This window comes from Salmo salar, chromosome 10, assembly GCF_965601325.2.
Source record: "Salmo salar chromosome 10, fSalSal1, whole genome shotgun sequence".
Classification (NCBI taxonomy): domain Eukaryota; kingdom Metazoa; phylum Chordata; class Actinopteri; order Salmoniformes; family Salmonidae; genus Salmo; species Salmo salar.
This window is the reverse complement of record NC_138300.1, coordinates 23,414,842-23,442,819: the sequence shown is the minus strand read 5'-3', so window position 1 is coordinate 23,442,819 and position 27,978 is coordinate 23,414,842. Positions and strand designations below refer to the sequence as shown.

Below are 27,978 nucleotides of genomic sequence, written 5' to 3'. Positions count from 1 at the left end.
TCGTCGTTCCACATGATTCACAAAGCACACACGGCTCTTTAAGAAACTGTTTATTGTTTTACCACATGAAACGGTTGAACACAGCAGGTAAATGACAAAACGTCTTATCCATAATTACAATCAGAGACGACAACAATGCCATTGATTATGACGACCCAGGTAATAAGAATAATCATTAAACCATAACACTCATTACCACTGATATGGCCATTTATATGGCAGTTTAAACCTTTGTCTCGCCATTGAAAATTGTTCTGGTCAACTACAGAGCACTGCAACCAGTCAGTGAGTGTCCAGACAAACAGATCATATGACAACCACAAGGCAACAGTAGTACAATCAGACACAGCTGCTGCTACAACAGCCATACAGTAAGGGACACGGGTTGACACCAGTTCGTCAACATAAATCATTGACAAATAGGTTTACTTAATAGTACAGAGAGAATCAAATCAACAAAGGTTTGTGTGAGTAGAACCAAGTTTCCCTTCAGACTGTCAACCAGTGGAGCAGTACAGGCAGCAGCACTAGCTCAGTGGGAGGCTCATTCTGCAACAGTCAGTCCAGATAGCATCCCAGGTAGGCTACAGAGAGAAGGCGTTGGTACAGTCCAGGTATTGCGTTTCATACGAATCTGTTCCCAGATCAGAGTGATTTGGCACAACAGAAACGAGAAGGTCTGTGAAGGTACTGACAAGCCAGCGGATGCTGAATCCTCTACAAAATAGTCTAGTTCAATGAGAGCACAGATGGCCCGATTGACTTGAATATTAAAGGAATTTACACAATCTAAAGTCAATGTCCAATCACAATGTGACCCAGGATTCCAGGACCATTGTCCCAGCAAATCAGAGGGTCTGTACGAGCACAGGGAAGAGCAGAGACAGGTGTTCGGCTCCTCTGATTGGTAGCTTGTGTGTGGTGTAGAAGTGGATGACCTCTGGGATGGTGTTGAATGGAAGGCTGTTCTGCCCCAGGACGTACTTCCCATCCTTACACTGGCTGAACTTTATGTGCATGAAGCCTTGGCAGCTCCTGAGAGAGAAGGCCGAAGGGCAGAGTCATGGACCACATGATGACACACTGGAAGTGACATATACAGCCTACTTATTTCTGGCATTTTATGAGGTATTTCTTACCAAGATTTAACAACATATCATAATGTAGGACTAGTAAGGAGAGAGGGAAGGGGGGAATTATACAGTATAAATTAGTAATGTAATGGCTTGTGAGAGACAAGACAAAGATGATGAGAGAGAGAGCAACGGAGAGGAAGCAAGCAATACAGAACTAGCAGTAGAGCAGCGCTGCACCTCCCCTTTAAGAGCTAGCTGCCATCATGATGTATGTCTAATTATAGAAGCAGAGGGAAAGACAATCGGCTCTAATTGGTCATCATTAGTTTGCAAAATCAACAATGGAAGACTAGGGAAATCTGTTGTTCTACACAATGCAATAACAACAAACAGAACCAGCATTACTACATTTCTAATTAGCTATGGCTTATTTTTTGTATTCTTTGGAGCACATCAACCATCAGGATTGAAAGGTACACTACATGACCCAAAATATGTGGACACCTGTTTGTTGAACATCTCATTCCAAAATCATGGGCATCAATATTGAGTTGGTCCCCTATTTGCTGCTATAGCAGCCTCCACTCTTCTGGGAAGGCTTTCAACTAGAAGTTGGAACACTGCTGCAGGGACTTGCTTCCATTCAGCCACAAGAGCATTAGTGAAGAAGGACACTGATGTTGGGCGATTAGGCCTGGCTCGCAGTCGGTGTTCCAATTCATCCCAAAGGTGTTCGATGGGGATGAGGTCAGGGCTCCGTGCAGGCCAGTCATGTTCTTCCACACTAATCTCGACAAACCATTTCCGTATGGACCTCGCTTTGTGCACGGGGGCATTGTCATGCTGAAACAGGAAAAGGCCTTCCCCAAACTGTTGCCACAAAGTTGGAAGCACAGAATCGTCTAGAATGTCATTGTATAATGTAGCATTAAGATTTCCCTTCACTGGAACTAAGGGGCCTAGTCCGAACCATGAAAAACAGCCCCAGACCATTATTCCTCCTCCACAAACATTACAGTTGGCACTATGCATTCGGGCAGGTAGCATTCTCCTAGCATCCGCCAAACCCAGATTCGTCCGTTGGACTGCCAGATAGTGGAGCGTGATTCATTACTCCAGAGAACGCGTTTCCACTGCTCCAGAGTCCAATGGCGCCAAGCTTTACACCACTCATGTCGACGCTTGGTATTGCGCATAGTGAACTTAGACTTGTGTTCGGCTGCTCGGCCAAGGAAACCCATTTCATGAAGCTCCCGGCAAACAGTTCGTGTGCTGACGTTTCTTCCAGAGTCAGTTTGGAACTCGGTGGTGTTGCAACCAAGAACAGACGATTTTTACGCGCTACAGCACTGTGGTCCCATTCTGTGAGCTTGTGTGGCCAACCACTTCGTGGCTGAGCGGTTGTTGCTCCTAGACGTTTCCACTTCACAATGACAGCACTTACAGTTCACCGGGGCAGCACTAGCAGGGCAGAAATTTGACGAACTGACTTGTTGGAAAGGTGGTATCCTATGACGGTGCTACATTGAAAGTCACTGAACTCTTCAGTAAGGCCATTCTACTGCCAATTTCTGTCTATGTAGATTGCATGGCTTTGAGCACCTGTCAGCAACGGGTGAGGCCGAAATAGCCAAATCCACTAATTTGAAGGGGTGTCCACACACTTTAGTATATGTAGTCTATGTTTCATATTAAATCACAGATCCCTGACAAGCTGTTAGAGAAAAATCTCTCTTGAAGAGACATGATTTGTCTGTGTATTTGCCTCATCCATATTGGTGTGATGCTGGGCTGTGTGTCAGTCTGTTTCCATGCCGACTCACTCTACTGGTTCTCTATCGCTTTGATTCCATCTCCAACTACTTCTGGCATGTCTCCCTCACAACCGTTTAGAGACACAAAGCACCTGCCAGTCTAAAGATCAAACCACTGCTTCTTTCAGACCCCTGGACCTCCTATTGTGAGACGAGGGCCACATACTGTAGCTTTGTCGCTTCACACAATGTCAGCCTGTCTATTTGAGCTGTTAACATCGGCGGGTGTGTGTTTGTGTGTGTGTTTGAGTGACAATGTGTCTGAAAATGAGAACCTCTAATGTAGTGTGCGTGCGTGCGTGCACTCAGGCGGGCCTGTGTGTGGCCCACAGAAGGTGATTCATATTCATTAGTGATTGGAAAGCGGCTGATGTGAGAGCTGCAGTGTGCTGTATCTGCCTGATTACCACTCAGAGAGAGAAGATGTGCTGGGGGAGAGAGGGGGAATGAGAATGAGGGAGGGAGAAAAAAGGGGGAAAGTGATGGAGAAGGGGATTTAAGGATCAAGCTAGTAATTAGAGAGAAGAGATGTGACCATATAAGCACTATTACGCGGCGTGAAGGACTATTGAGAAGAAAATCAGTGTGCCAATGATCTTCAACGGGTTGAGGGAGGAGAGAGAAAGCAGAGGAGGTTAAGACAGACAGATGGAGGCCTACATACAGTGAGATAGAAGCTCAGTAGGGAAGGTGGCTGCAAGTATACTGTACACAGTATACTTGCCTTTATTTAACTACGCAAGTCAGTTAAGAACAAATTCCTATTTTACAATGACGGCCTACCCCTGCCAAACCTTCCCCTAACCCGGACGACGCTGGGCCAATTGTGCGACGCCCTATGGGACTCCCGATCGTGGCCGGTTGTGAAACTGCCCGGGATCAAACCAGGGTCTGTAGTGATGCCTCTAGACCGCTGCGCCACTCGGGAGACAATCAAAAATCGGAGGATGATTCAATAAATATTCTAACCTACTGTACTTATTGGACTATTTGACTCATACCAAACTGTATTTAAGTGCATTAGCAATGATTTGATGTTGCTGTTCAGATGTAAATGGTGTGATTATGTTGAGCTTTATACCGTAGTGAGAGGGAGTAGTCGTTGAGGCTGGTCTGGCTGTTCCTCACCAGGTAGCTACACTCCTTACACAGGGTCAACAGAGACTCTGCCTCTGACCGCGACAGTGCCCCGTGGTACCACCTGACAGATACACAACACAGGGACATGAATGGAGGGAAGGAAAAAGACATGGGGTCTCATTTACCAAAAGGCTGATATTTATTTACATTTACATTTAAGTCATTTAGCAGACGCTCTTATCCAGAGCGACTTACAAAATGGTGCATTCACCTTATGATATCCAGTGGAACAACCACTTTACAATAGTGCATCTAAATATTTTAAGGGGGGGGGGGGGGTTAGAAGGATTACTTTATCCTATCCTAGGTATTCCTTAAAGAGGTGGGGTTTCAGGTGTCTCTGGAAGGTGGTGATTGACTCCGCTGTCCTGGCGTCGTGAGGGAGCTTGTTCCACCATTGGGGTGCCAGAGCAGCGAACAGTTTTGACTGGGCTGAGCGGGAACTGTGCTTCCTCAGAGGTAGGGGGGCCAGCAGGCCAGTGGTGGATGAACGCAGTGCCCTTGTTTGGGTGTAGGGCCTGATCAGAGCCTGAAGGTATGGAGGTGCCGTTCCCTTCACAGCTCCGTAGGCAATCACCATGGTCTTGTAGCGGATGCGAGCTTCAACTGGAAGCCAGTGGAGAGAGCGGAGGAGCGGGGTGACGTGAGAGAACTTGGGAAGGTTGAACACCAGACGGGCTGCGGCATTCTGGATGAGTTGTAGGGGTTTAATGGCACAGGCAGGGAGCCCAGCCAACAGCGAGTTGCAGTAATCCAGACGGGAGATGACAAGTGCCTGGATTAGGACCTGCGCCGCTTCCTGTGTGAGGCAGGGTCGTACTCTGCGAATGTTGTAGAGCATGAACCTACAGGATCGGGTCACCGCCTTGATGTTAGTGGAGAACGACAGGGTGTTGTCCAGGATCACGCCAAGGTTCTTAGCACTCTGGGAGGAGGACACAAGGGAGTTGTCAACCGTGATGGCGAGATCATGGAACGGGCAGTCCTTCCCCGGGAGGAAGAGCAGCTCCGTCTTGCCGAGGTTCAGCTTGAGCTGGTGATCCGTCATCCACACTGATATGTCTGACAGACATGCAGAGATGCGATTCGCCGCCTGGTTATCAGAAGGGGGAAAGGAGAAGATTAATTGTGTGTCGTCTGCATAGCAATGATAGGAGAGACCATGTGAGGATATGACAGAGCCAAGTGACTTGGTGTATAGCGATAATAGGAGAGGGCCTAGAACAGAGCCCTGGGGGACACCAGTGGTGAGAGCGCATGGTGCGGAGACAGATTCTCGCCACGCCACCTGGTAGGAGCGACCTGTCAGGTAGGACGCAATCCAAGCGTGGGCCGCGCCGGAGATGCCCAACTCGGAGAGGGTGGAGAGGAGGATCTGATGGTTCACAGTATCAAAGGCAGCAGATAGGTCTAGAAGTATGAGAGCAGAGGAGAGAGAGTTAGCTTTAGCAGTGCGGAGAGCCTCCGTGACACAGAGAAGAGCAGTCTCAGTTGAATGCCCAGTCTTGAAACCTGACTGATTAGGATCAAGAAGGTCATTCTGAGAGAGATAGCAGGAGAGCTGGCCAAGGACGGCACGTTCAAGAGTTTTGGAGAGAAAAGAAAGAAGGGATACTGGTCTGTAATTGTTGACATCGGAGGGATCAAGTGTAGGTTTTTTCAGAAGGGGTGCAACTCTCGCTCTCTTGAAGACGGAAGGGACGTAGCCAGCGGTCAAGGATGAGTTGATGAGCGAGGTGAGGAAGGGGAGAAGGTCTCCGGAAATGGTCTGGAGAAGAGAGGAGGGGATAGGGTCAAGTGGGCAGGTTGTTGGGCGGCCGGCCGTCACAAGACGCGAGATTTCATCTGGAGAGAGAGGGGAGAAAGAGGTCAAAGCACAGGGTAGGGCAGTGTGAGCAGGACCAGCGGTGTCGTTTGACTTAGCAAACGAGGATCGGATATCGTCAACCTTCTTTTCAAAATGGTTGACGAAGTCATCCGCAGAGAGGGAGGAGGGGGGGGGGGGAGGGGGAGGAGGATTCAGGAGGGAGGAGAAGGTAGCAAAGAGCTTTCTAGGGTTAGAGGCAGATGCTTGGAATTTAGAGTGGTAGAAAGTGGCTTTAGCAGCAGAGACAGAAGAGGAGAATGTAGAGAGGAGTGAGTGAAAGGATGCCAGGTCCGCAGGGAGGCGAGTTTTCCTCCATTTCCGCTCGGCTGCCCGGAGCCCTGTTCTGTGAGCTCGTAGTGAGTCGTCGAGCCACGGAGCAGGAGGGGAGGACCGAGCCGGCCTGGAGGATAGGGACAGAGAAAATCAAAGGATGCAGAAAGGGAGGAGAGGAGGGTTGAGGAGGCAGAATCAGGAGATAGGTTGGAGAAGGTTTGAGCAGAGGGAAGAGATGATAGGATGGAAGAGGAGAGAGTAGCGGGAGAGAGAGAGCGAAGGTTGGGACGGCGCAATACCATCCGAGTAGGGGCAGAGTGAGAAGTGTTGGATGAGCGCAAGAGGGAAAAGGATACAAGGTAGTGGTCGGAGATTTGGAGGGGAGTTGCAATGAGATTAGTGGAAGAACAGCATCTAGTAAAGATGAGGTCAAGCGTATTGCCTTCCTTGTGAGTAGGGGGGGAAGGTGAGAGGGTGAGGTCAAAAGAGGAGAGGAGTGGAAAGAAGGAGGCAGAGAGGAATGAGTCAAAGGTAGACGTGGGGAGGTTAAAGTCACCCAGAACTGTGAGAGGTGAGCCATCCTCACGAAAGGAACTTATCAAGGCGTCAAGCTCATTGATGAACTCTCCAAGGGAACCTGGAGGGCGATAAATGATAAGGATGTTAAGCTTGAAAGGGCTGGTAACTGTGACAGCATGGAATTCAAATGAGGAGATAGACAGATGGGTCAGGGGAGAAAGAGAGAATGTCCACTTGGGAGAGATGAGGATTCCAGTGCCACCACCCCGCTGGCTCGATGCTCTCGGGGTATGCGAGAACACGTGGGCAGACGAAGAGAGAGCAGTAGGAGTAGCAGTGTTATCTGTGGTAATCCATGTTTCCGTCAGCGCCAGGAAGTCTAGGGACTGGAGGGTAGCATAGGCTGAGATGAACTCAGCCTTGTTGGCTGCAGACCGGCAGTTCCAGAGGCTGCCGGAGACCTGGAACTCCACGTGGGTCGTGCGCGCTGGGACCACCAGGTTGGAGTGGCAGCGGCCACGCGGTGTGAAGCGTTTGTATGGCCTGTGCAGAGAGGAGAGAACAGGGATAGACAGACACATAGTTGACAAGCTATTTATTTATTTATTTATCAAATTTGAACTTGACAGGAAAGTGTGCGTATCTCCATGCAAATCTCAGACCATGCGTACGCACAACTTCGGGTTTAAAGAATTGTATTACAAGCAAACATTGTTATTTTGGGGGAAATGGAGGTGTTTGACGCACAGAATTTGATATTTATTGAAGGCTAATAAAAGCACTAAAACGTAGGCTAATTATATAACAGATGCATTTGCCGTCGGTAAGGAGATCGCAAAGCAGCATGTAGCCTAATATGTTTCTTTGAGTCTTATAATATGGTCGGAAATCATAATCATATTTACTGACATGACCGGTTTATTCCACACTACACAACAAATATTAGGCTACTATTTATCCATCGCTCATTCAATAGCCAAGGAGCACGACATCATAGCCCACTTAATCTCAGAGCCTATACCAAGACAGGAGATAGAAACACAGTCAATTGACACACAAAATACTGAACAACAATTTGTATTTTGCATAGTGTGGGTTATAGTATTTATTTCTACATTTTTTTTATAAACTACGCAGCAAGTGTTGGTATTCACTATAAGCGACACGCATTTTTTGTTTGAAAAAGTAACAGCAAAAGATGAAAACATTTAGCTCACACCTCTACAGAAATATGATCCAATTTGCCATTGTGCTTTCTTTTAGAAACTGACATGGCCCAGTTGCAATATTTCCAAATCATACAGCAAATGAGGGTGTTTACGTTACCATAAAGGTGAATGGAGGGCATTTTCCATTTCCATATGGCTCTGATTTATCAATAAAAAAAATGATATGTTACGTAAGACCGTTTAATACATCCCAGAATCCTAGAATCTCCACCTACGTCAGAATTTAGTAAGAAATGTACACACGGTTGATAAATTAGGCCCCTGGAGTACTGTGCAATGTCAAATATTAGTGGTAAATTAAGGGATTTTCTTTTGTGACATACAGTACACAGATGTGAAAATAAAGTGACGTGCAAATATTTGATTGTCACTATTGTTGAAATGGGTTTCTGTATGTGCAAATGTGTCATGTAGTGTGTTATAACCATGTTTCTTCTCACTTTAAACAAGCATTGTCTCCTTTAGTCACTGTTTACTAACTCTGGCAGGTGGCACATGGGTCGGACTGAGACCAGACCACACTCACTCAAACATGAGTAGGGCTCTCCAGTGGATCCTATAACAACCCTTAAAAGACCACCTGGGAGAGTAATGACCCTCTCACTTCATGTACCATGGCCTGGTGTACAAATATATGATTGATTAGTAGAGTTGTTAATTCATATACTGTACATCGAAACATACTTTATTCTAATGATATATATGTATAAAACAAAACCACACTTACATTCTACTGTGATGCTTTCAGTATTACTGTGTAGACAAAGCAATAAAACCCAACCCAAACAAGAGATATCAAAGTAAACAATAAAAATTTAATTACAAAAGAAAAGAGTGCGGTACGTACACTTGTTTCTCCAGGGGCAGGGTGGGGTCTACTCTCTCCCCCATCATGTTGTGAGGGTCAGGGCAGGGCATCCGGAACTTCCTGCTCCCTCCTGCCAGGGGACTGGACCTGGGTGGACGCAGGCGCTCCGTGGGGGACGAGGACCGTTCCCACTCAGCACCATCAAACTGCACTGAAAAAAACAAAGAGTGAGTAAGACAGAGTATCTCATTAAAAAGGGAAAACTCAAGCCAGGCTTGGGAAAACAGTGTAGATACTGTTGTTGGTGCAGATGGAAAAAGGGTTCGGCATGCCATAGCATAGAGAACAGACTGTTTCTGCTGAAGGGGTACACAGTGGAGAGGAGAGCTGGTAGCACAGATCTGACTGGGTGCAACATCATCATCCAATGGTGGGACTAGGAGCTGCTTCAGGGCAGATCTGCAGGGTGACCTAATGAAAGGAGGCACGAGAGGACCACATAGCACAGGGGGCTTCTGGGTAGTGGCAGAAGCGGGCCCTGAGGGGCTGCAATGCAGTGTAGAGGGAGAGTCAGTGCTGTGTGGCGACAGGAAAAATATCATCATGACCCAATGTAGTGTTATGAGACCCATTTCTGTGTGCTATCACCAGTATCTGGCTTACTAAACCCATTACGGTGCGTTACAAAAAAGGGCTTCAATAGCCACTTGTTGCCAAACCTATTGTTGGGTTATGTGACCCATTGATGTACAGTACCAGTCAAGGGTTTTTCTTTATTTTTACTATTTTCTACATTGTAGAATAATAGTGAAGATATCAAAACTATGAACACATATGGAATCATGTAGTAACCAAAAAAGTGTTAAACAAATGAAAATAGATTTTAGATTCTTCAAAGTAGCCACCCTTTGCTTTGATGACAGCTTTGCACACTCTTGGCATTCTCTCAACCAGCTTCACCTGGAATGCTTTTCCAACAGTCTTGAAGGAGTTCCCACATATGGCTGCTTGTCCTTCACTCTGCGGTCCAACTCATCCCAAACCATCTCAATTGGGTTGAGGTCGGGTGATTGTGGAGGCCAGGTCATCTGACTCCATCCCCCTCCTTCTTGGTCAAATAGCCCTTACACAGCCTGGCGGTGTGTTGGGTCATTGTCCTGTTGAAAAACAAATGATAGTCCCACTAAGCACAAACCAGATGGGATGGCGTATCGCTACAGAATGCTGTAGTAGCCATGCTGCTTAAGTGTGCCTTGAATTCTAAATAAATCACTGAGTGTCACCAGCAAAGCACCCCCACATCATCACACCTCCTCCTCCTCCATGCTTCACGGTGGGAACCAGACATGCGGAGATCATCCGTTCACCTACGCTGTCTCTCACAAAGACATAACGGTTGGAACCAAAAATCTCAAATATTTGGACTCATCAGACCAAAGGACAGATTTCCACCGGTCTAATGTCCATTGCTTGTGTTTCTTGGCACAAGCAAGTCTCTACTTCTTATTGGTGTCCCTTAGTAGTGTTTTCTTTGCAGCAATTCGACCATGAAGGCCTGATTCACACAGTCTCCTCTGAACAGTTGATGTTGACATGTGTCTGTTACTTGAACTCTGTGAAGTATTTATTTGGGCTGCAATCTGAGGTGCAGTTAACTCTAATGAATTTATCCTCTGCAGCAGAGGTAACACTGGGTCTTCCTTTCCTGTGGCGGCCCTCATGAGAGCCAGTTTCATCATAGCGCTTGATCGTTTTTGTGACTGCACTTGAAGAAAAGTTTTCCGCATTGACTGACCTTCATGTCTTAAAGTAATGATGGACAGTTGTTTCTCTTTGCTTATTTGAGCTGTTCTTGCCATAATATGGACTTGGCCTTTTACCAAATAGGGCTATCTTCTGTATACCACCCCTACCTTGTCACAACACAACTGATTGGCACAAACACATTAAGAAGGAAAGAAATTCCACAAATGAATTTAACAAGGCACACCTCTTAATCGAAATGCATTCCAGGTGACTACCTTATGAAGCAGGTTGAGAGAATGCCAAGAGTGTGCCAAGCTGTCATTAAGGCAATGGGTGGCTACTTTGAAGAATTTGTTTAACACTTCATTGGTTACTACATGATTTCATGTGTGTTATTTCATAGTTTTGACATCTTCACTATTATTCTACAATGTAGAAAAATAGTAAAAATAAACAAAAACCCTGGAATGAGTAGGTGTGTCCAAACTTTTGACTGGTACTGTATGTTAACATCATACACAAAGCAGGCAGGGCAGATGCAGGACACTGGGGGTTCAGGCTGGTGGGTCCTAGGGGGGGGTCAAGGAACAGGTTGGGGAGTGAGAAGGTGTTGTCCTGGGTAGGTGTTGTTGTCCTAGCAGGAGCTCCTCCTCCAGCTGCTGCCCCACTGGAGGGGGCCAGGGTAGCTCAGGCAGCTCTGATATCTCTACAGGGAGCCAGGTGCAGAGGAGAGACAGAAAAATAATCGATGGATATGGATGTGAGAGTGGCTAGGAAGATATTGTAGTATAGAGAATGTGAAAGTCTTGGTGAAAATGGATGGAATATGGAGGAGAGGTAAGAATTCTGACAGGAGAAAGAGTGAAGGTAGCCAAGCAGATGCTGTGTGTCAGATTGACAATGATGTGGACTGTGTGTCTAGGATGGTGAGGACAGGGCGCACAGATGAGGCAGGATCGGACCAAAATAGCTCATTACAATCCGTGGCAAGCAACCACGTAACCCATTACTGCAGTCTCAATGGCGCACACACACACAGAATCCGCCACAGCTGTGCTACACACCACACAGTGAAGCAGAATTACTAAACAAATGAAGGGGGGGCTGACATCTTGATGATCTGACAAAACCAAAGACCCCCTGGGTGTGTGACATAAAAGGGCAGCTGAACAGGGCATTAGGAGAGACCCCAGTGATGCTGTACATACATCCCTCGCTCTCATCCCTCCCTCTCTCTCTCTCACTGGTTCATTATTGAGCAGGGAAACACACTCCGCCACTTTCTCTGGCTCTCTGTGAACTATTGACGCATGGTACAGTACAATGGCCCCATCTGGAGAGCCCTCCCAGCCCTGCAGAAGCCATCATTAAAGTGTGAACAGCTCAGAGAGAACAACAGTGAGGGAGGGCTAGAATGAAAGGAAGGAGGGAATGAACTCAGTGAAGAGAATCATAAATTTTTTCAAAAAGGGTTTGCAGTTAGAGTTAAGCTTTGCTTGTCACAGTTAAATGAGAAAATTCCAACAGAATTCCTGCCCTGTTTAGGGGGAGTTCCAGACAGTATGCAATACCAAGGACTTACAGTACACCATGTACTTAGAAACCAGTTGCACTAGCAGTACGAGTGGGTGTGCATTCTGTTCATATTTTATGATTCCACAGTTGCTGCTATTTGTAGCACACAAGTGCCCAGTATAAATGTTTGAATGTCTGGAAGGCTGTTTGGGCCATCTGTGTTCCAGTGCGACCTCCTGCCTGCAGTGTAACATTTACCCTAAATGGCCCCTTTATAATCCCCTCATGACATCACCTTTACCTCCTCCTACACGTCAGCACTCATCACTGTGACAAAGCGCAAGACGTGACCTTTTGCTGGCCGTGTGCGCGCACGCACACAAAGCTGTCACTCAAACAGAGGGAACATCTGGGCTCTATTTACTACTAATGGGAACCCGTGGATATATCACACAGGTTGTGGAGGCCATTTGCCCGAAGGTCTTTCTTGTGATATATAGACATTCTGACAACATCATGTTCAGAGGGAGGGAGGGGAGAGAACTAGCAGGCATATTGACATTTCAGAATAGAATATTCAATAATATATTTGAAAACCTGTACAAACCACTCAGCAGACACAAAAGACAACCTCAGACTGAAGTGGGTCCACTGATTGAACCAAGAAAAAGGCATTTCAGTATAAAACAAGTTTTCAACCCATTTTACTCTTTCAGTGTGGAAGACAATGGCACTACAACATTTTACATTACATTTTAGTAATTTAGCAGACGCTCTTATCCAGAGCGACTTACAGTAGTGAATGCATACATTTCATATATTTCATAATCTGAGTAAATAAAAAGCCATTTTATTTCCCATAATCCAAATAAATATCCTGGATAAATCCTGCTGTATTTCTTCATTAAACACAATTATGAAGACATCTGCTTTGTAACAAGCCCAGCTCCCCATGTTCTCTCTGCCCACAAAGGCTTTTTGCCGAGCGCAACTTCTTCCTACTAATGACAGATAATTAACACCCCTATCCTTGAATACACACTAAGGCATATAAAATAGGAATATGACATGGCATTTGAAATCCATTTTCATGGACAGAACTGCCATTTTCTTATTCAGCTCAAACCAATGGCGTTCTACTATTCCTCCCTTTCTGATTTCTCTCTTGGCCTCAATTTTTCTGGGATTGTATATTCTGTTGGTTCCTGCACGCATGCGCGCACACACACACACACACACACACACACACACACACACACACACACACACACACACACACACACACACACACACACACACACACACACCACTCTCTCCACCTCCCTCTCTCTCCCACTAAGTGGTGCACTATCTATCCCTTCACTACTTCTCTCCCCCCTCCCCATCTCACTCTGCCTCCCATCCAGCTCACTTGAGGGAACGAGTCTGGATCATGGAGGACATGTCTTTTCATTAACATCAGTAACGCTTCACATGGAGCGAGAGAGCACGAGGGTTGGGAGAATGTCGTCATGACACATCCTGTAAATTGATGGAGAAGCCAGTTGGGAACCCCAGGGCCAGCTTAGCATGAGCTAACAGACCAGGGACACACCGGCCATGGTGACGGAAATCTCATGATTGCTGCGTCGCACGCACATACACACACGCACACAAAGGTGTCTTTGTAGACTTTCCAGACACCAGTCTACAGTACATTCACACCTGGAAAACCAATCCAACATTCCGTATCTGCAAAATATTGTGTGAAAGACCTTTAAATTATATTTAAGGCCTCCTACAAGTGGAGGGAAACCAGATATCAGAGATCAGATACTAACAGCACATACTGTAGATCAAATATGCTGTGTACCTAACACCATTCATCTACTCATTAGACAGGGCATTCTGTGTGGAGTAACGAGTGTCCATTTCATTAGCTCACTAATTGGTGTTGCATGGCTATCTATGCAACCCTCACTGTTGAATGTAAAAACATTCACAGGAATTAATGATAGTTGTAATAGGGGGGAGCTAGGTGCTAGTGACAGATTTGTAGTGTTCTAATTAAAACCTACTGGACTGAGGCATGTCTGTCTGCCAGCAGCAGGCTCTCTCACACTGCTGGTGTCACGCAATTGACTACCAACTCACACCCAGACACTGATCTCCACCTGAGCTGGACTGGACTCCACAGTGAATACTGTACATCCCACTCTAAAAGTTGATATGCACAGCATTTTACTTCCCGATTATCATAATTGTGCACGTAATAATATGCAACTATCCAAAAAGCCACCTCTAAATGTGCTTTTCTTTTATTAATGAGCATCCTGTTCTCACTCCTGACCAATGTTCCCTCTAAGCTGCTCGTGTTCGCAGGAGTGGAGCTCCCCAGGACTGCCATGCAGAAGAAATATCAGCACGCGCAGAGAAACACAAGATTGAACTTAACTTTCTACAGTTTTTCCCCTTAGTTAACACTATCAACATTTCCCTTTACTTTGGAAATTGTGATCGAATCAACGCAATATTAGCCACTTTCAATGCAACATACCAAAACATAACTAACTATGCAAGACTGAGTATGCAGAAATAACTACGCAAGAGATGTTGTTGTAGGCAGAACGCAGTGCAGCATAACCAATCAGAGCTGCAGTAGACCTATGTGCAAATAGACCATTGCCATATATGGATCTGTGCTATTCACTTTAAACTGGACTGTGTTTACAGCAGTGAGTAAATGCGCTTGTTTTGAGATCAAAGCGAGAGCTGCATGTAGCCAAGTGTGCACATGTGTTCATATTAGCCCACTTATAGATCATTTGTAGTCAGCAATGGGAGAGTGATTTCTTCCTATAAGAGCACAAAACGTGTACATTTCTTTCTTTCAAAAGTGAGTCAGATATACAGCTTTTTTTTGTCTTAAAGGGGCAGTGTTGAATTTTGAGAGAGGCTTGAATAAGCTAAGTAGCCAATGGGCAGAGGGTAACATAATTTGTCTGATTCTCTGTAATCATGTTATGGGAATAATAATGCATCTTCATTTGGTAAAGTGGTTTCTTGCATCAAACAACAACATTTTCATTCACCTTGTTTGAAGGACTAGTGGATAAACAGGTTAATGTCAAGCCCTGCATGTTCTTTTCAAAAGTCTCATGGAATGTAGGTCTACATTGAACAACACATTGGCTGCTACTGTAGGCTGAATGATAGAACATCCATTTCCATGTTAAAATGTAATGGGATGCATTTTCTCCATTGATTTTGATGGTAGGCCACTCTGGTAGGCCTACATTATGATCAAATAGCCACAATAGCCTCCTTGACTATTGTCTGAAACTAACTTAAAGCAGGTGCAGCCTCAGTGTTCACAGTAAACGCTTGCTGGAAGTTGCACTGAATTTTCACAACATTCAAGTTTGTGCTCAGCAGACTTGAAATTTGCTCAGTGCTGAAAAAATGTGACTGTGGTAACTGTTGATAATCAGTGCGTGTGGTGATGAGGTGAGAGCTGAGGCACTGCTGGCAGATCGTAGGTTATCAGGCGGTGTGTCACCTCGGCAGGGAGGGAGGACTGCAGGGACAGTCCTGTCACCGCTGTGAGAGGAGAGGCCGCAGTGAAGGCGAAGGTGTCAGCGCCGCGCGTGACTGATTGCTCCCTGCCACAATGGCCTCGACCCCACCTCACCCCCTCCATGCTCCTCCACAGACAATGTCATTCATTATCTTCTGTCCCCTTCCCTTGGAGTCGCTGGGCTCCACAAACATCCGCACTGAGCTCACATCAAATCTGCCATAACCTTGGACGTCCCCCCTCTCTCTCTCTCTACAGCTCTTCAACTAACCCTCAGTGCTGCCATACCAACCCTGCCTAGTAATGCCCACCATCTGACTGGGAATATGGATTAAACATGAGAATGGAACATACTGTAGTGTTTCTGTTTTTCACTCCAACCAATCTGTTCACACAGGCCGGGGTGCTGGCAGCTAACTGACTGCAGGTAGAAAAACAGTGCTAGAAAATCATGAGTGAAGGTCCCCCCCCCCTCCTCCCCTCCCATCTGGTACCATTTCTTATCGGTGTTGTAATAGATCCTGTCCAAGAGATCTGGGTTTTATCCCTTAAATCTTCTGAGAGGGTCGCTCACCCGATGAAAGTAATCCTCTCCGTCAACGCTACGTTGTCTATTTAATGGCTGCGAGGTAATGTGATTTGAACATGTTCTCTCTGTGTGTGTGTGTGTGTGTGTGTGGCTGTAGCAGTTCTGCTGACCACCTGCTTATTAGCACTGGATCAGTCATGCACACGCGAGCATGTAATTAACTGAGAAGAGGGGGAGGAAGGGAGAGCGAAAGCATGAAAAAGAGGGGAGTGAAAGTTGATTTATTCTCCTGTCACCTTGACCTCCTGACTGAGATGCAGCTCAATTAAGTAGGCTTGCCCTGCCGTATCGTAACTGATCTACTGCCCATCGTCCAGTCTGTCAATCACACACACACACCAGAAACGGAGACGGGGCCACACAATATAAAAAAACCCTCGTATTGTTTATGATGTACACTGAGCATTCCACAGGGATGGTGGCCCATGTTGACTCCAATGCTTCTCGTCGTTGTGTCAAGTTGGCTGGATGTCCGTTTGGTGGTGGGCAGTCTTGATACACACAGGAAACTGTTGAGTGTGAAAAAACCCAGCAACAATGTAGTTCTTGACACCTACTACCACTACCATACCCCACTCAAAGGCACTTAACGGTAAGTATTTTGTCTTGCTCATTCACCCTCTGAATGGTACACATACACAATCCATGTCTCAATTGTCTCAAGGCTTAAAAATTATTCTTTAAAACCCCCTAGAGTCGATTTCCGCAGCCCAGCGAAATTCAATTAGCATTAAAAAAAATCCACATAGAAATCTGTTAGTTTAAGCTAGAGATGAGAGATATTTTTTGGCATTGGATGCGTCTCAATACATCACATCTGCCTGTCGCACTTCCGCATCTGCGCTGAATGGTGACAGATATAGAGTAGTGTTTGTCAGATCATGAGACATCCCGAAAAATCAGTCTTCTCTCAAAATCATCTATAGCGTCCAAATGGTTTGGCCTACAAACTATGACTCCCTCAATGGCAAGATGAGACTCATGAAAACGATGGTGTTCCCTGTTTCTCTGCGACCCCCACAAGCACCTTGACTCGCCTGAAGTCGGTACAGCCAATCTGCAAACTTCTGTGTGTAGCATCCGAACAGTTTGGCTACACACTAATTTTGCTCTAGGATGCCCACAGGCCTCGTCTAAAGGTCCCCCGGTAACAGTTGAAAAAAAATAAGTACAGTGCATTCAGAAATTACTCAGACCCTTTCCCCACTTTGTTACGTTACAGCCTTATTCTTAAATGTATTAAATCTTTTTTTACTCACACAATACCCCATAATGACAATGCGAAAAACAGGATTTTAGAAATGTTAGCAAATGAATTGCCTTATTTATTTACATAAGTATTCAGACCCTTTGCTATTGAGCTCAGGTGCATCCTGTTTCCACAGATCATCCTTGAGATGTTTCTACAACTTGGAGTCCACCTGTGGCATATTCAATTGATTGGACATGATTTGGAAAGGCACACACCTGTCTATATAAGGTCCCTCAGTTGACAGTGAATGTCAGAGCAAAAACCAAGCCTGAGGTCAAAGGAATTGTCCGTAGAGCTCTGAGACAAGATTGTGTTGAGGCAGCATTGAAGGTCCCCAAGAACACAGTGGTCTCCATCATTCTTAAAATGGAAGACATTTGGAACCACCAAAACTCTTCCTAAAACTGTCCGCCAGGCCAAAACGGAGCAATTGTGGAAGAAGGGCCTTGGTCAAGGACGTGACCAAGAGCCCGATTGTCACTTGGAAGAGCTCCAAAGTTCTTCTGTGGAGATGGGAGAACCTTCCACAAGGACAACCATCTCTGCAGCACTCCACCAATCAGGCCTTTATGGTAAAGTGGCCAGATGGAAGCTCCTCAGTAAAAGGCACGACAGCCTGCTTGAAGTTTGCAAAAAGGCACCTAAAGGACTCAGACCATGAGAAACAAGATTCTCTGGTCTGATGAAACCAAGACTGAACTCTTTGGCCTGAATGCCAAACGTCACGTCTAGGGGAAACCTGGCACCATCCCTACGGTGAAGAATGGTGGTGACAGCATCATGCTGTGGGGATGTTTTTCAGCAGCAGGGACTGGGAGACTAGTCAGGATTGAAAGATGAACGGAGCAAAGTACAGAGAGATCCTTGATGAAAATCTGCTCCAGAGCACTCAGGACCTGACTGGACAATAGGACAATGGCCCTAAGCACACAGCCAAGACAATGCAGGAATGGCTTCAGGACAAATCTCTGAATGTCCTTGAGTGGCCTAACCAAAACCCGATCGAACATCTTTGGAGAGACCTGAAAATAGCTGTGCAGCAATGCTCCCCTTCCAACCTGACAGAGCTTGAGAGAATGGGAGAGAAGAATGGGAGAAACTCCCAAAATACAGGTGTGCCAAGCTTGTAGCGTCATACCCAGGAAGAATCGAGGTTGTAATTGCTTCCAAAGGTGCTTCAACAAAGTACTGAGTAAAGGGTCTGAAGACTTACGTAAATGTGATATTTTTTCAAATTATACAAAAAAATAAGACTGTCTAAAAACCTGTTTTTGCTTTGTCATTATGGAGTTAAATACATGTAAAAAAAAAAAAGAAAAGAAATGTATATATAAAATATCACATTTGCATATTAGATGTGTGTGTGTTTCCTGATCCCTCTTCTATCTCTCAGATACAGGACATACACTTCATAACAAACTTCCTTTAGATTTTTTTTGGGGGGGGGCTGTCTGTTGTTCTATATAGTGAATATGCTATTCAATGTGTTTGTATGGGCTAATAGCAGGAAGGCCAAATTTTCTATATCTTTTTATTAAGTATATTTTTTGATACTTCAAGGGGTCTTAAAATTCCAAATCAAATAGCTAAATTATCCTTGGTATGACTTTCTTAAAACAATTCCATATAGCTTAGTAGAACCCCTCTACAGTCTAAGGGCTGTAGAACTCAGCAGTGTTGTAGTTCAAAACGCCTGGCACCTACTACCATACCCCTTTCAAGGCACACACACATAATCCATGTCTCAAATGTCTCAAGGCTTGAAAATCCTTCTTTAACCTTTCTCCTCCCCTTCATCTACACTGATTAAAGTGGATTTAACAATTGACATCAATAAGGGATCATAGCTTTCACCTGGTCAGTCTGTATCATGGAAAACGCAGGTGTTCTTAATGTTTTTTATACTCAGCGTAAGTGTCGGATACAGATAGAAAATTCATTAACGCACACAGCAGTCACCCTTATCATCCAGTCTTGTGTTCCATTGGCAAGTAGTCATGAATGTGATTCAAAGTGTGTGTGTGTGTGTGTGTGTGCAATGGACAGTGTGTGGAAGTGGTCATTCAAGGTGTGTGTGTGTGCAATGGACAGTGTGTGGAAGTGGTCACTCCAGGTGTATGTTTAGTAGGGTGAGAGTAAAAAGTGAAAGGTTATTCATTGAGTGTAAAAGGGTGGTTGTGAGTGTTAGGGATTAGTACTCGAACAGACGTCAAAACTAGCTTTAACCAGAGATTTAAAAAAATAAATGAAATACTCAAACTATTTGGTGGAATGTGCTTTGTGGCTTGTCCTGGGGGGGAATACATTTTGTCTTGAAGACAACGTCAATTTGCTTTGACTCGATCTAGTATTCCATTTGTCCATGTGTATTTGAGGGGCAAAAACAAAACAAGGCAAGCATCACTCAGTTCTTCTCCCCAAATTCCCTTTCCCTCACTCAATTGCATTCCAACTGCTCCCTCTACACACGCATGCTGAGTTGGCACACAAGCTCCCGTTAGGCCTAGAGAAATAAATGCCTATAAAAACGGAGGAACGGTGGGCATAAAAAAAAGGTCTCTAACTGATAGGATACACAAGATACATTCCTTGCCAAATGACGACAGTTTTAATCATAAATAAAACATTGACTGGTTGATTGAAGTAGGGAAATATGTGTTCCAACAATGAGCTGCAGTTTGGGAATAAGTGTGTCCAGTCTATTTTCTGCTTAGGCTACTTTGTGAACTGCTGGTGCCATTTAGAATTGGTTAGCCTAAGCCATAACCCCCCTAAACATAGACAGGTTCCACACTGAAAATATGCAAAAACATTAGGTTAATAAAGACAAAGAGCATATTTTCATCAGAATCATTAAGCCTAGGCCTACTCACCAAACAGATGTCGTGGCCGTAAATCATCACCATGCAGCGTACAATGTGGAATTGTTCATCCATTTAAAAATTCCAAAGAACAGGCAGAATAAACTAAATCGAACGTCTGTCGGCCTATATCGAAAAGGAGACAGATTTTGGTTTGTAACCCTGCAAAAATGGTCTTTCAACACACCAAACTAAGCCCCGTTTCAAATTATCACTCTTTGAAAATAACAGTTCCAGACACACAAGATGCGCGCGCATCACTTTCGCACTGGCAACTTTTTTCATTTGGAAAAATATTCCGTCACATTTAATAATGTTTTTTTTTTGCAATAAAATAGGTGCGTCTTGACTGTGATAAGGGCTCGGGAAATAAGATTGTAGAAAAAATGTGAGGAAAAAAATCCAGTGCCGGCCTTGCTCTTGTGTTCTAAAAATAGAACTTGAAAAAAAAATAATACATGTAGTGAACAGTGGAACCCTAATGAGTGTAATAGTGACAGTGTGAGATAGCTACTCAGGTTGCTGAGGATGGGACTGAGGTCAGTCAGCGCTCCCGAGTGGTGCAGCGTTTTAAGGCACTGCATCTCTGTGCTAGAGGCATCACTACAGACCCTGGTTCGATCCAGGGCTGTATCACAACCGGCCGTGATTGGGAGTACCATAGGGCGGCACACAATTAGTCCAGCATCATCTGGGTTAAGGGAGGGTTTGGCCGGGGTAGGCCGTCATTATAAATAAACATTTGTTCTGACTTGCCTAGTTAAATAAAGGTTAAATAAAAAAATATATATAAAAATGTTTAAGTAGGTCAGTACCTGCGAAGGCTTTAGAGATGTTCTCTTTTTTCCACTCCCAGGGCTGGTCGTACTCGTCTGCTGGCCGCTCGTCATCCTGCGGCAACCGGCTCTCCCTGCCTTCCTCCAGGGGGTCGCCGTACCCAAGCCCCACCCATAGCGGCCGCCCCCGCCCCCGCTCATTCTCATAGGGGGTGTCGTAGAGCTGCACCTCGCCTCGTGTCCGACCCACCCCGGGACCGTGCTGCAACTCTGTTAGAGAGAACACAAACATTTGACTAATTTCAATGAACAGTGTGCGACTATTCCATTTGTTTTTCAAAGAGAGAACACACACATTTCAAAGTCAGACTCTGACATGAAGGATTTATGAACCAGCAGTTAATAATTTAGAACAAAACACAGAAACAGAAAACAAACTGTTATTATGGTTAGAAAACACAAGATTCCTACAACAGGAGGTCAATTGCATCTGTCACAGCAAATTATATGAAAAGCCTGTTGAGCAAAAACAACATGAGTTGAATTTGAGGATGGGAAACAAATTATGTTTGCACAGCTTGTTAAAGGCTCAACGCGTCATATGGAGAGGCTTAACTAAACTCTGGGCTAGACCCGGAGCCGTGTAGCAGAAGAACAGCACTTCTCTTCACAGTTACAGCAGCAATCTAGTTGCTGTATCTCACAACAGCCAGTCTCATTTGCATTTTCATCAGAATTCTCAGCATGTAGCATGTTCTATAAAAATCTTTCCCAACACCGTCAACCTTCAGAGAGTTACGCGTGACTTTGAGCTGAGAAGCCATAGATGATTGAAATAACAAGACACCTGAAGACAGACTTCTGAAACAACTGCCATGTCAAATTGATGTGGGCTGTGAATCCCAAAGCTTCAAAAACCAGGCAATATTGGGTGGAAGGAAAGTGGAAGAATCTTTTGTCACCACCATCAGCCTATCTATGGAGGTGCAGTGATGTGAGAGGGAAAGAGTGCTGGATCTTAAATGGAAGGGTTGGCTGGTGAAAAGCAGAACAGGCTAACTTTAACCTTCAGACTGAAGACTGCTATTGGGCGCCCCTGCCGTCTCCATGGCGACAGAGGCGGCCCTGGGGACAGACCCTGAGGTGGGAGGCGGTGAGGAAGAGAGGGGAGGGCTGGGTTGGTTTGATGTTAAATCATTGAGACAGAGGCAGGCTTGGTGTTGTGGCATGCTGCTGTACCTGTGCAGGGAGCATGGAATGTCAGGGAACAGAGAGGAGATGGAGGAGATTAGGGGAGGGAGATGAAAATAGGCAGGGTAGGAATGAGAAATGGATGGGAACATGAAGGGAGAGAGAATTGAGAGAATGTATCTTGAAGGGAATGAGGAATCTATTACGGTATGCAAATGTATGTCAGACCAGCGGGTGACAGAGAATAGAAACTGAGTTCTGCCTATAATCTCTCCAACTGAACTTTCAAAAACGTGACAGAACCACATTTAAGATACCTTGGGGACGACATCTGCCAAAAACACATATCAGTTGATAATCTGTCTCTGGGGGGGGGGGTATAATAGCTGTTCTACTTGAGAATCAGAGCGATATTCAGTGTCACACCTGGCTTTCCCTCTTCCATCATGTTTTTAATGGAGCACCCACTGACATACCACAGCAACTCAGTCCTGGGTTGACTGTCTCAGGCTCCATTGTGTATTTCCCAAGCTGAAAGACTAAGAGCCCCTTTGTCCTAACCCTGTGACTATGAACTGCTTCTGACTTGAATGAAGCCAGCAAAGACAACAGTCAAAGACACACACTCTCAGATGGATTAAAAAGCTACTCAGAGTCCCGAGGGCAACTAGGGGAGAATCCCTCCACCACTCTAGTGAGAGATGCTTCACTGCATGGGTCTGACAGTGGCTGAGGAAACAGAGCTGTTACTACAGAAAGGCAACATGAGAAATGATAGATCTGAACCAAGGGATGGAGGATGTGCACGAGGGAAAGGGCATAGTAGGATAGAGACATTTGTAAGGCTGTGAGTCAGACAGAGGACAATCTGACGGGGGAAAAGTCTCGCTCCTGCAGTGGAGGGTGTAGTGGCCTCGTCGGCAGATCTGTTTTCACTCTAGGCTCTAGCCAACTATCCTATCTAAGGCATGATAACCAAAGTCAGAGGAGTTGGCTAAACCACAAACAGATCTGGTAACAGGCTAGAAGACAGAGATATATGAACAAAAACGCCATGGAGAGAACATATTCCGTCAATTGTGATTAGCCTACCTGTCCTGTGACAAAGAAATAGTTGGTTCATCCAAAAACCATAGCCTACTAACAGACTCACCTGTGATGACGCGTTGGGCCTCGTAAGGCTCCATGTAGCCGTTGTTCTCGCATTGCACAGGTCCCAGATCAGGCTCTGGCCGGGGGTTTGGGTGAGCATCAAACGGATCAGAGTAATCTGCATCTCTTACTGCTGGGGCTGACGGAACCACCTGGGGTATAACAGACACTCATTAAGACACAGTACATTACAATGTGTCACTCATACATAGTATTCAGACACCTTGACTTTTTCAAAATTTTGTTACGTTATTCTAAAATGGATTTAATAAATTGTTTTCCTCATCAATCTGCACACAATGATGAATCCATAATGACAAATCCTTATATACATAAGTATTTAGACCTAGAGCAAAAATCTCTGAAACTGGAAACACTCATCTCCCTCACTAGCTTTAAGCACCAGCTGTCAGAGCAGCTCACAGATCACTGCACCTGTACATAGCCCATCTATAATTTAGCCCAAATAACTACCCCTTCCCCTACTGTATTTATTTATTTTATTTTGCTCCTTTGCACCCCATTATCTCTATTTCTACTTTGCACTTTCTTCTACTACAAATCTACCATTTCAGTGTTTTACTTGCTATATTGTATTTACTTTGCCACCATGGACTTCTTTTGCCTTTACCTCCCTTATCTCACCTCATTTGCTCACATTGTACATAGACTTATTTTTCTACTGTATTATTGACTGTATATTTGTTTTACTCCATGTGTAACTCTGTGTTGTTGTATGTTGTCAAACTGCTTTGCTTTATCTTGGCCAGGTCGCAATTGTAAATGAGAACTTGTTCTCAACTTGCCTACCTGGTTAAATAAAGGTGAAATAAAAAAATAAAAAAATAGAGCAAAAACCAAGCCATGAGGTCAAAGGAATTGTCTGTAGAGCTCAGAGACAGGATTGTGTCAAGGAACAGATCTGGGAAGGTTACAAAACAAATCTGCAACATTTAAGGTCCACAAGAACACAGTGGCCTCGGTCAGGGAGGTGATCAAGAACCCGACGGTCACTCTGACAGAGCTCCAGAGTTTCTCTGTGGAGATGGGAGAACCTTCCAGAAGGACCACCATCTCCGCAGCACTCCACCTGTCAGGCCTTTATGGTAGAGTGGCCAGACGGAAGCCATTCCCTCAGTAAAAGGCACATGACAGCCCGCTTGGAGTTTGCCAAAAGCCACCTACAGTAAAGACTCTTAAACCATGAGAAACAAGATTGTCTGGTCTGATGAAACCAAGACTGAACTCATTGGCCTGAATGCCAAGTGTTGCGTCTGGAGGAAACCTGGCACCACCAGTTTTTCAGCGGCAGGGACTGGGAGACTAGTCAGGATGAACGGAGCAAAGTACAGCGAGATCATTGATGATAATCTGCTCTAGAGTGCTCAGGACCTGACTGGACAACAGGACAATGACCCTAAGCACATAGCCAAGATAATGCAGGAAGGACTTCGGGACAAGTCTCTGAATGTCCTTGAGAGGTCCAACCAGAGCCCGGACCTGAACATCTCTGGAGAGACCTGAAAATTGCTATGCAGCAACGCTCCCCTTCCAACCTGACAGAGCTTGAGAGGATCTGCAGAGAAGAAATGGGAGAAACTCCCCAAATACAGGTGTGCCAAGCTTGTAGCGTCATACCCAAGAAGACTCAAGGCTGTAATCGCTGCCGAAGGTGCTTCAACAAAATACTGAGTAAAGGGTCTGAATACTTATGCAAATGTGATATTTCAGTTTAAGTACATTTGAAAAATTGTATAAAAAAAAACGTTTTTTTTGCTTTGTCATTATGTTTTATTGTGTGTAGATTGATAAGGAAAACGTAACAAAATGTTTAAAAACTCAAGGGGTCTGAACACTTTCCACTTTCCAAGTTTGTGCTGTTCGTGTATATGTACAGTGCATGTACATATACACGAACAGCACAAACTGTCATTCTGTTACCAAACTTTGCATCTGCACTGTTCTTCAAGTAAATGTGTTTTTGTAAAGTTTTCTACAGAAATTGTTAAAAGTAGTCCTTGTACATAGAGTTGTGGTTTGTTTAACTTTGCAGTCATTGGTTTTGTTTGACATACATTTTTAGGTGAAAAGACTGCGTTTTAGCATCATTGTTACCGTGGAATTGCTCTTATCGAAAGCCCAGGAGTGAAATTGCAATTTTCATGAGGGGATGGATGTTCTCACACACCAGAATTCCACACAGACATTAATGAGGGCAGCCAGAGCACCCACGCAGAGTGTCTGTATCGACTCTACCTTCCCTTATACCTTCAACGCACTTTAGGAGCTGTGCACTTGAGGCGTTTCAAATGAGAATAAGAGATGGATTTTAATGCATTACCTTAGTGATAATGTGTGATCTGATTTGTTAACTGAATCAATGTGCATTCCCTGCCGCTATAGGCAAATACTCACACTCTCTCTCTCCCTCTCTCCCTCTCTATGAAATTCTGAGCATCCCCGACACTTGCAGCTGTTCCTGTGTGTTCTCCTGCCAGCACATACTATACTCATCCAGGGTGGGTCTATGTGCCTGATGGCAGCACAAGTGTGGCATACGGTACTATAGCAGCCTAAGGCCTGTATGGCTTTCCTCACCATGTGTTCACATGGGGATCTCTCTCTGCTTGCTAAACAAAACACCATTCATTATTTATGTCTGGACATAAACTCAGGGGACTGTGACACCCCACTCAATGAGCCATCTATCCCATCAATAACGCTTCCTTCCATTAGTCATCCAGGCCGGCCAATTTATGGGCCACTTCAAACATTGCATGATGTATTGAAACATTGCATACTTCTGACTCACATTACCAGTCACTTGCTTATGGGCTTAATAAATAAGCAGAGAGGTCTTTGTAATGGTAATGAATGTTAATGTGGAACAGGAAATTACTTACAGGCTCTTGATCTTCTAGGGAGACGGCACTCAGTAAGATCTTAGTTCGCCCCAGGTCCTGAGAGTCCATCTTGATGAGGCGATGTTTGGGAGATACAACCTTCATATCCAGGCTGGCGGACTTCAGAGGAGAACCAAAGGCAGGGTAGGAGGAGTCTGAGGACCCAGACTCGTTTCTGGCCCGGTTCTCAGAGTCCTCGTATGGGTCCTCAAAGTCTAGTTTCTTCTGAGCCCGATAGGCTTTCAGTATCTCACTCTCTGTGTAGTCTGGTTTGGGTGGCTGAGGAGGCATCCTCCTGCTCCCAAAACTCAAATAGTCTTTGAGCCACTTTGCCATTTGACCTCTGCTCCCTCAGGCACTTGATGGGTTGAAAGACAGGTTTCTGGGAAGGGAAAACATTATGATTCTGGTTAAACTACTTGCTTTCCTTTTAGTGACCTGATTCTAAACCTCAGACTCAATAGACAACAGACAGTGGATGGATTATCACCGTGTGTGTGTCCTGTTATTTTAAAGTAAAACACTTTAAAATAATGTCATCATTCATTCAAAATGTACGACTACTAGAATAACCTGAAATCCTACAATAAGCATCTCTGTGTGCACATGGACACTTCTCCCACTGGTCCAGGTGCCACTGTGCAACAGCCAGTACAGATTTAAGAAAAAACGAACCCTAGTCTCGGTGACAGCTGGACTTTAATTAGTAATTACTAGTGATTAGTAGTAATTACTACTGATGCTCAGAGAAACAATAAAGCAGTCTTTATAGCAGAATTTGCCCGAGAACAGCAATTAAATTGTAAACCCAGTAATAAAGTCTGATTTAATTAACAGATACTGAATCCACTAGGAACAACTGCATGTCATGGATAAGAACAAGCAAAACTGTTTTTCTGACCTGTGTCAAACTTCAAAACAGAAGGCAATCAACAAAGATAAGTAATATGTTACATCATACTTATATTTTACAACAAAATACCACTTACATAAAAGCAACAATGCAGGTAACTGTTTAACACGCATTAAGTACAATTATACCTAATCAAATAGTCTTTATATGCTAAAAATATATTGGTCCATAACATCCCATTGTAATCATGTTTTCCTTTCGTTCTTGTCCTCTTTGATATGTTCATCATTTCACCATCGACAACGATGATAACATTGAAACAAACTACAATTTAAGCACTTCAATCTGTAATTCTACTTCCACGTAAATTCTGCAACTTTTAAAATAAGCTTTTCACTAAATTCCAGTTTTTATACTGAAAGTGCATTGCGCTGAGACACACCTTCAGTCCTACCACTCAGTATGCGAGCGTTTTATTCCACTTTTCTTCATTTTGATTGTAGAAAGTAGTCCAATGTTAATAGCTGTTGTCCATGAACGTAAATATGGAAAGAACAGTCATTTCGCTCCAGTGTGACAGCCTGCGTGCGAGGGTGAAGAATAACAGCAAAGTTCCGCTAGGAAACGACTGATCGCAAGTGGGAGCAACTAAGAGGGAAACCTATAGAAACCAGGGAGAAACCACGCAATTAAAGGGGAGGGGTTCATTCCATGATTCACAATGGATTATCTCTTTTACAGTCAGCCGATTTTTCATTGAATAATTCTGCATAGACCAGTCCCATATCATAAGAGTAATTGCTTATGGAAAATTAAGTAGGCTGCATCTAAAAAATGATATGTAGTAGCCCTACAAAT

At 44.7% G+C, this 27,978-nt stretch overlaps 1 protein-coding gene across 1 annotated transcript; it reads right to left on the bottom strand.

Annotated features, from left to right (window-relative positions):
• Positions 1-35: 35 nt before the first annotated feature.
• On the bottom strand, positions 36-27,769 carry LOC100196527 (SH2 domain-containing adapter protein D). Its single transcript, XM_014216411.3, has 7 exons — positions 27,563-27,769; positions 26,268-26,649; positions 23,366-23,516; positions 21,061-21,291; positions 8,766-8,937; positions 3,972-4,091; positions 36-1,035 (listed from the first exon to the last, which is right to left on the bottom strand). The coding sequence occupies exons 2-7, from the start codon at positions 26,601-26,603 to the stop codon at positions 849-851; spliced, it is 1,197 nt and encodes a 398-aa protein (XP_014071886.1). The 5' UTR covers positions 26,604-26,649; positions 27,563-27,769; the 3' UTR covers positions 36-848.
• Between the last annotated feature and the right edge of the window lie 209 nt (positions 27,770-27,978).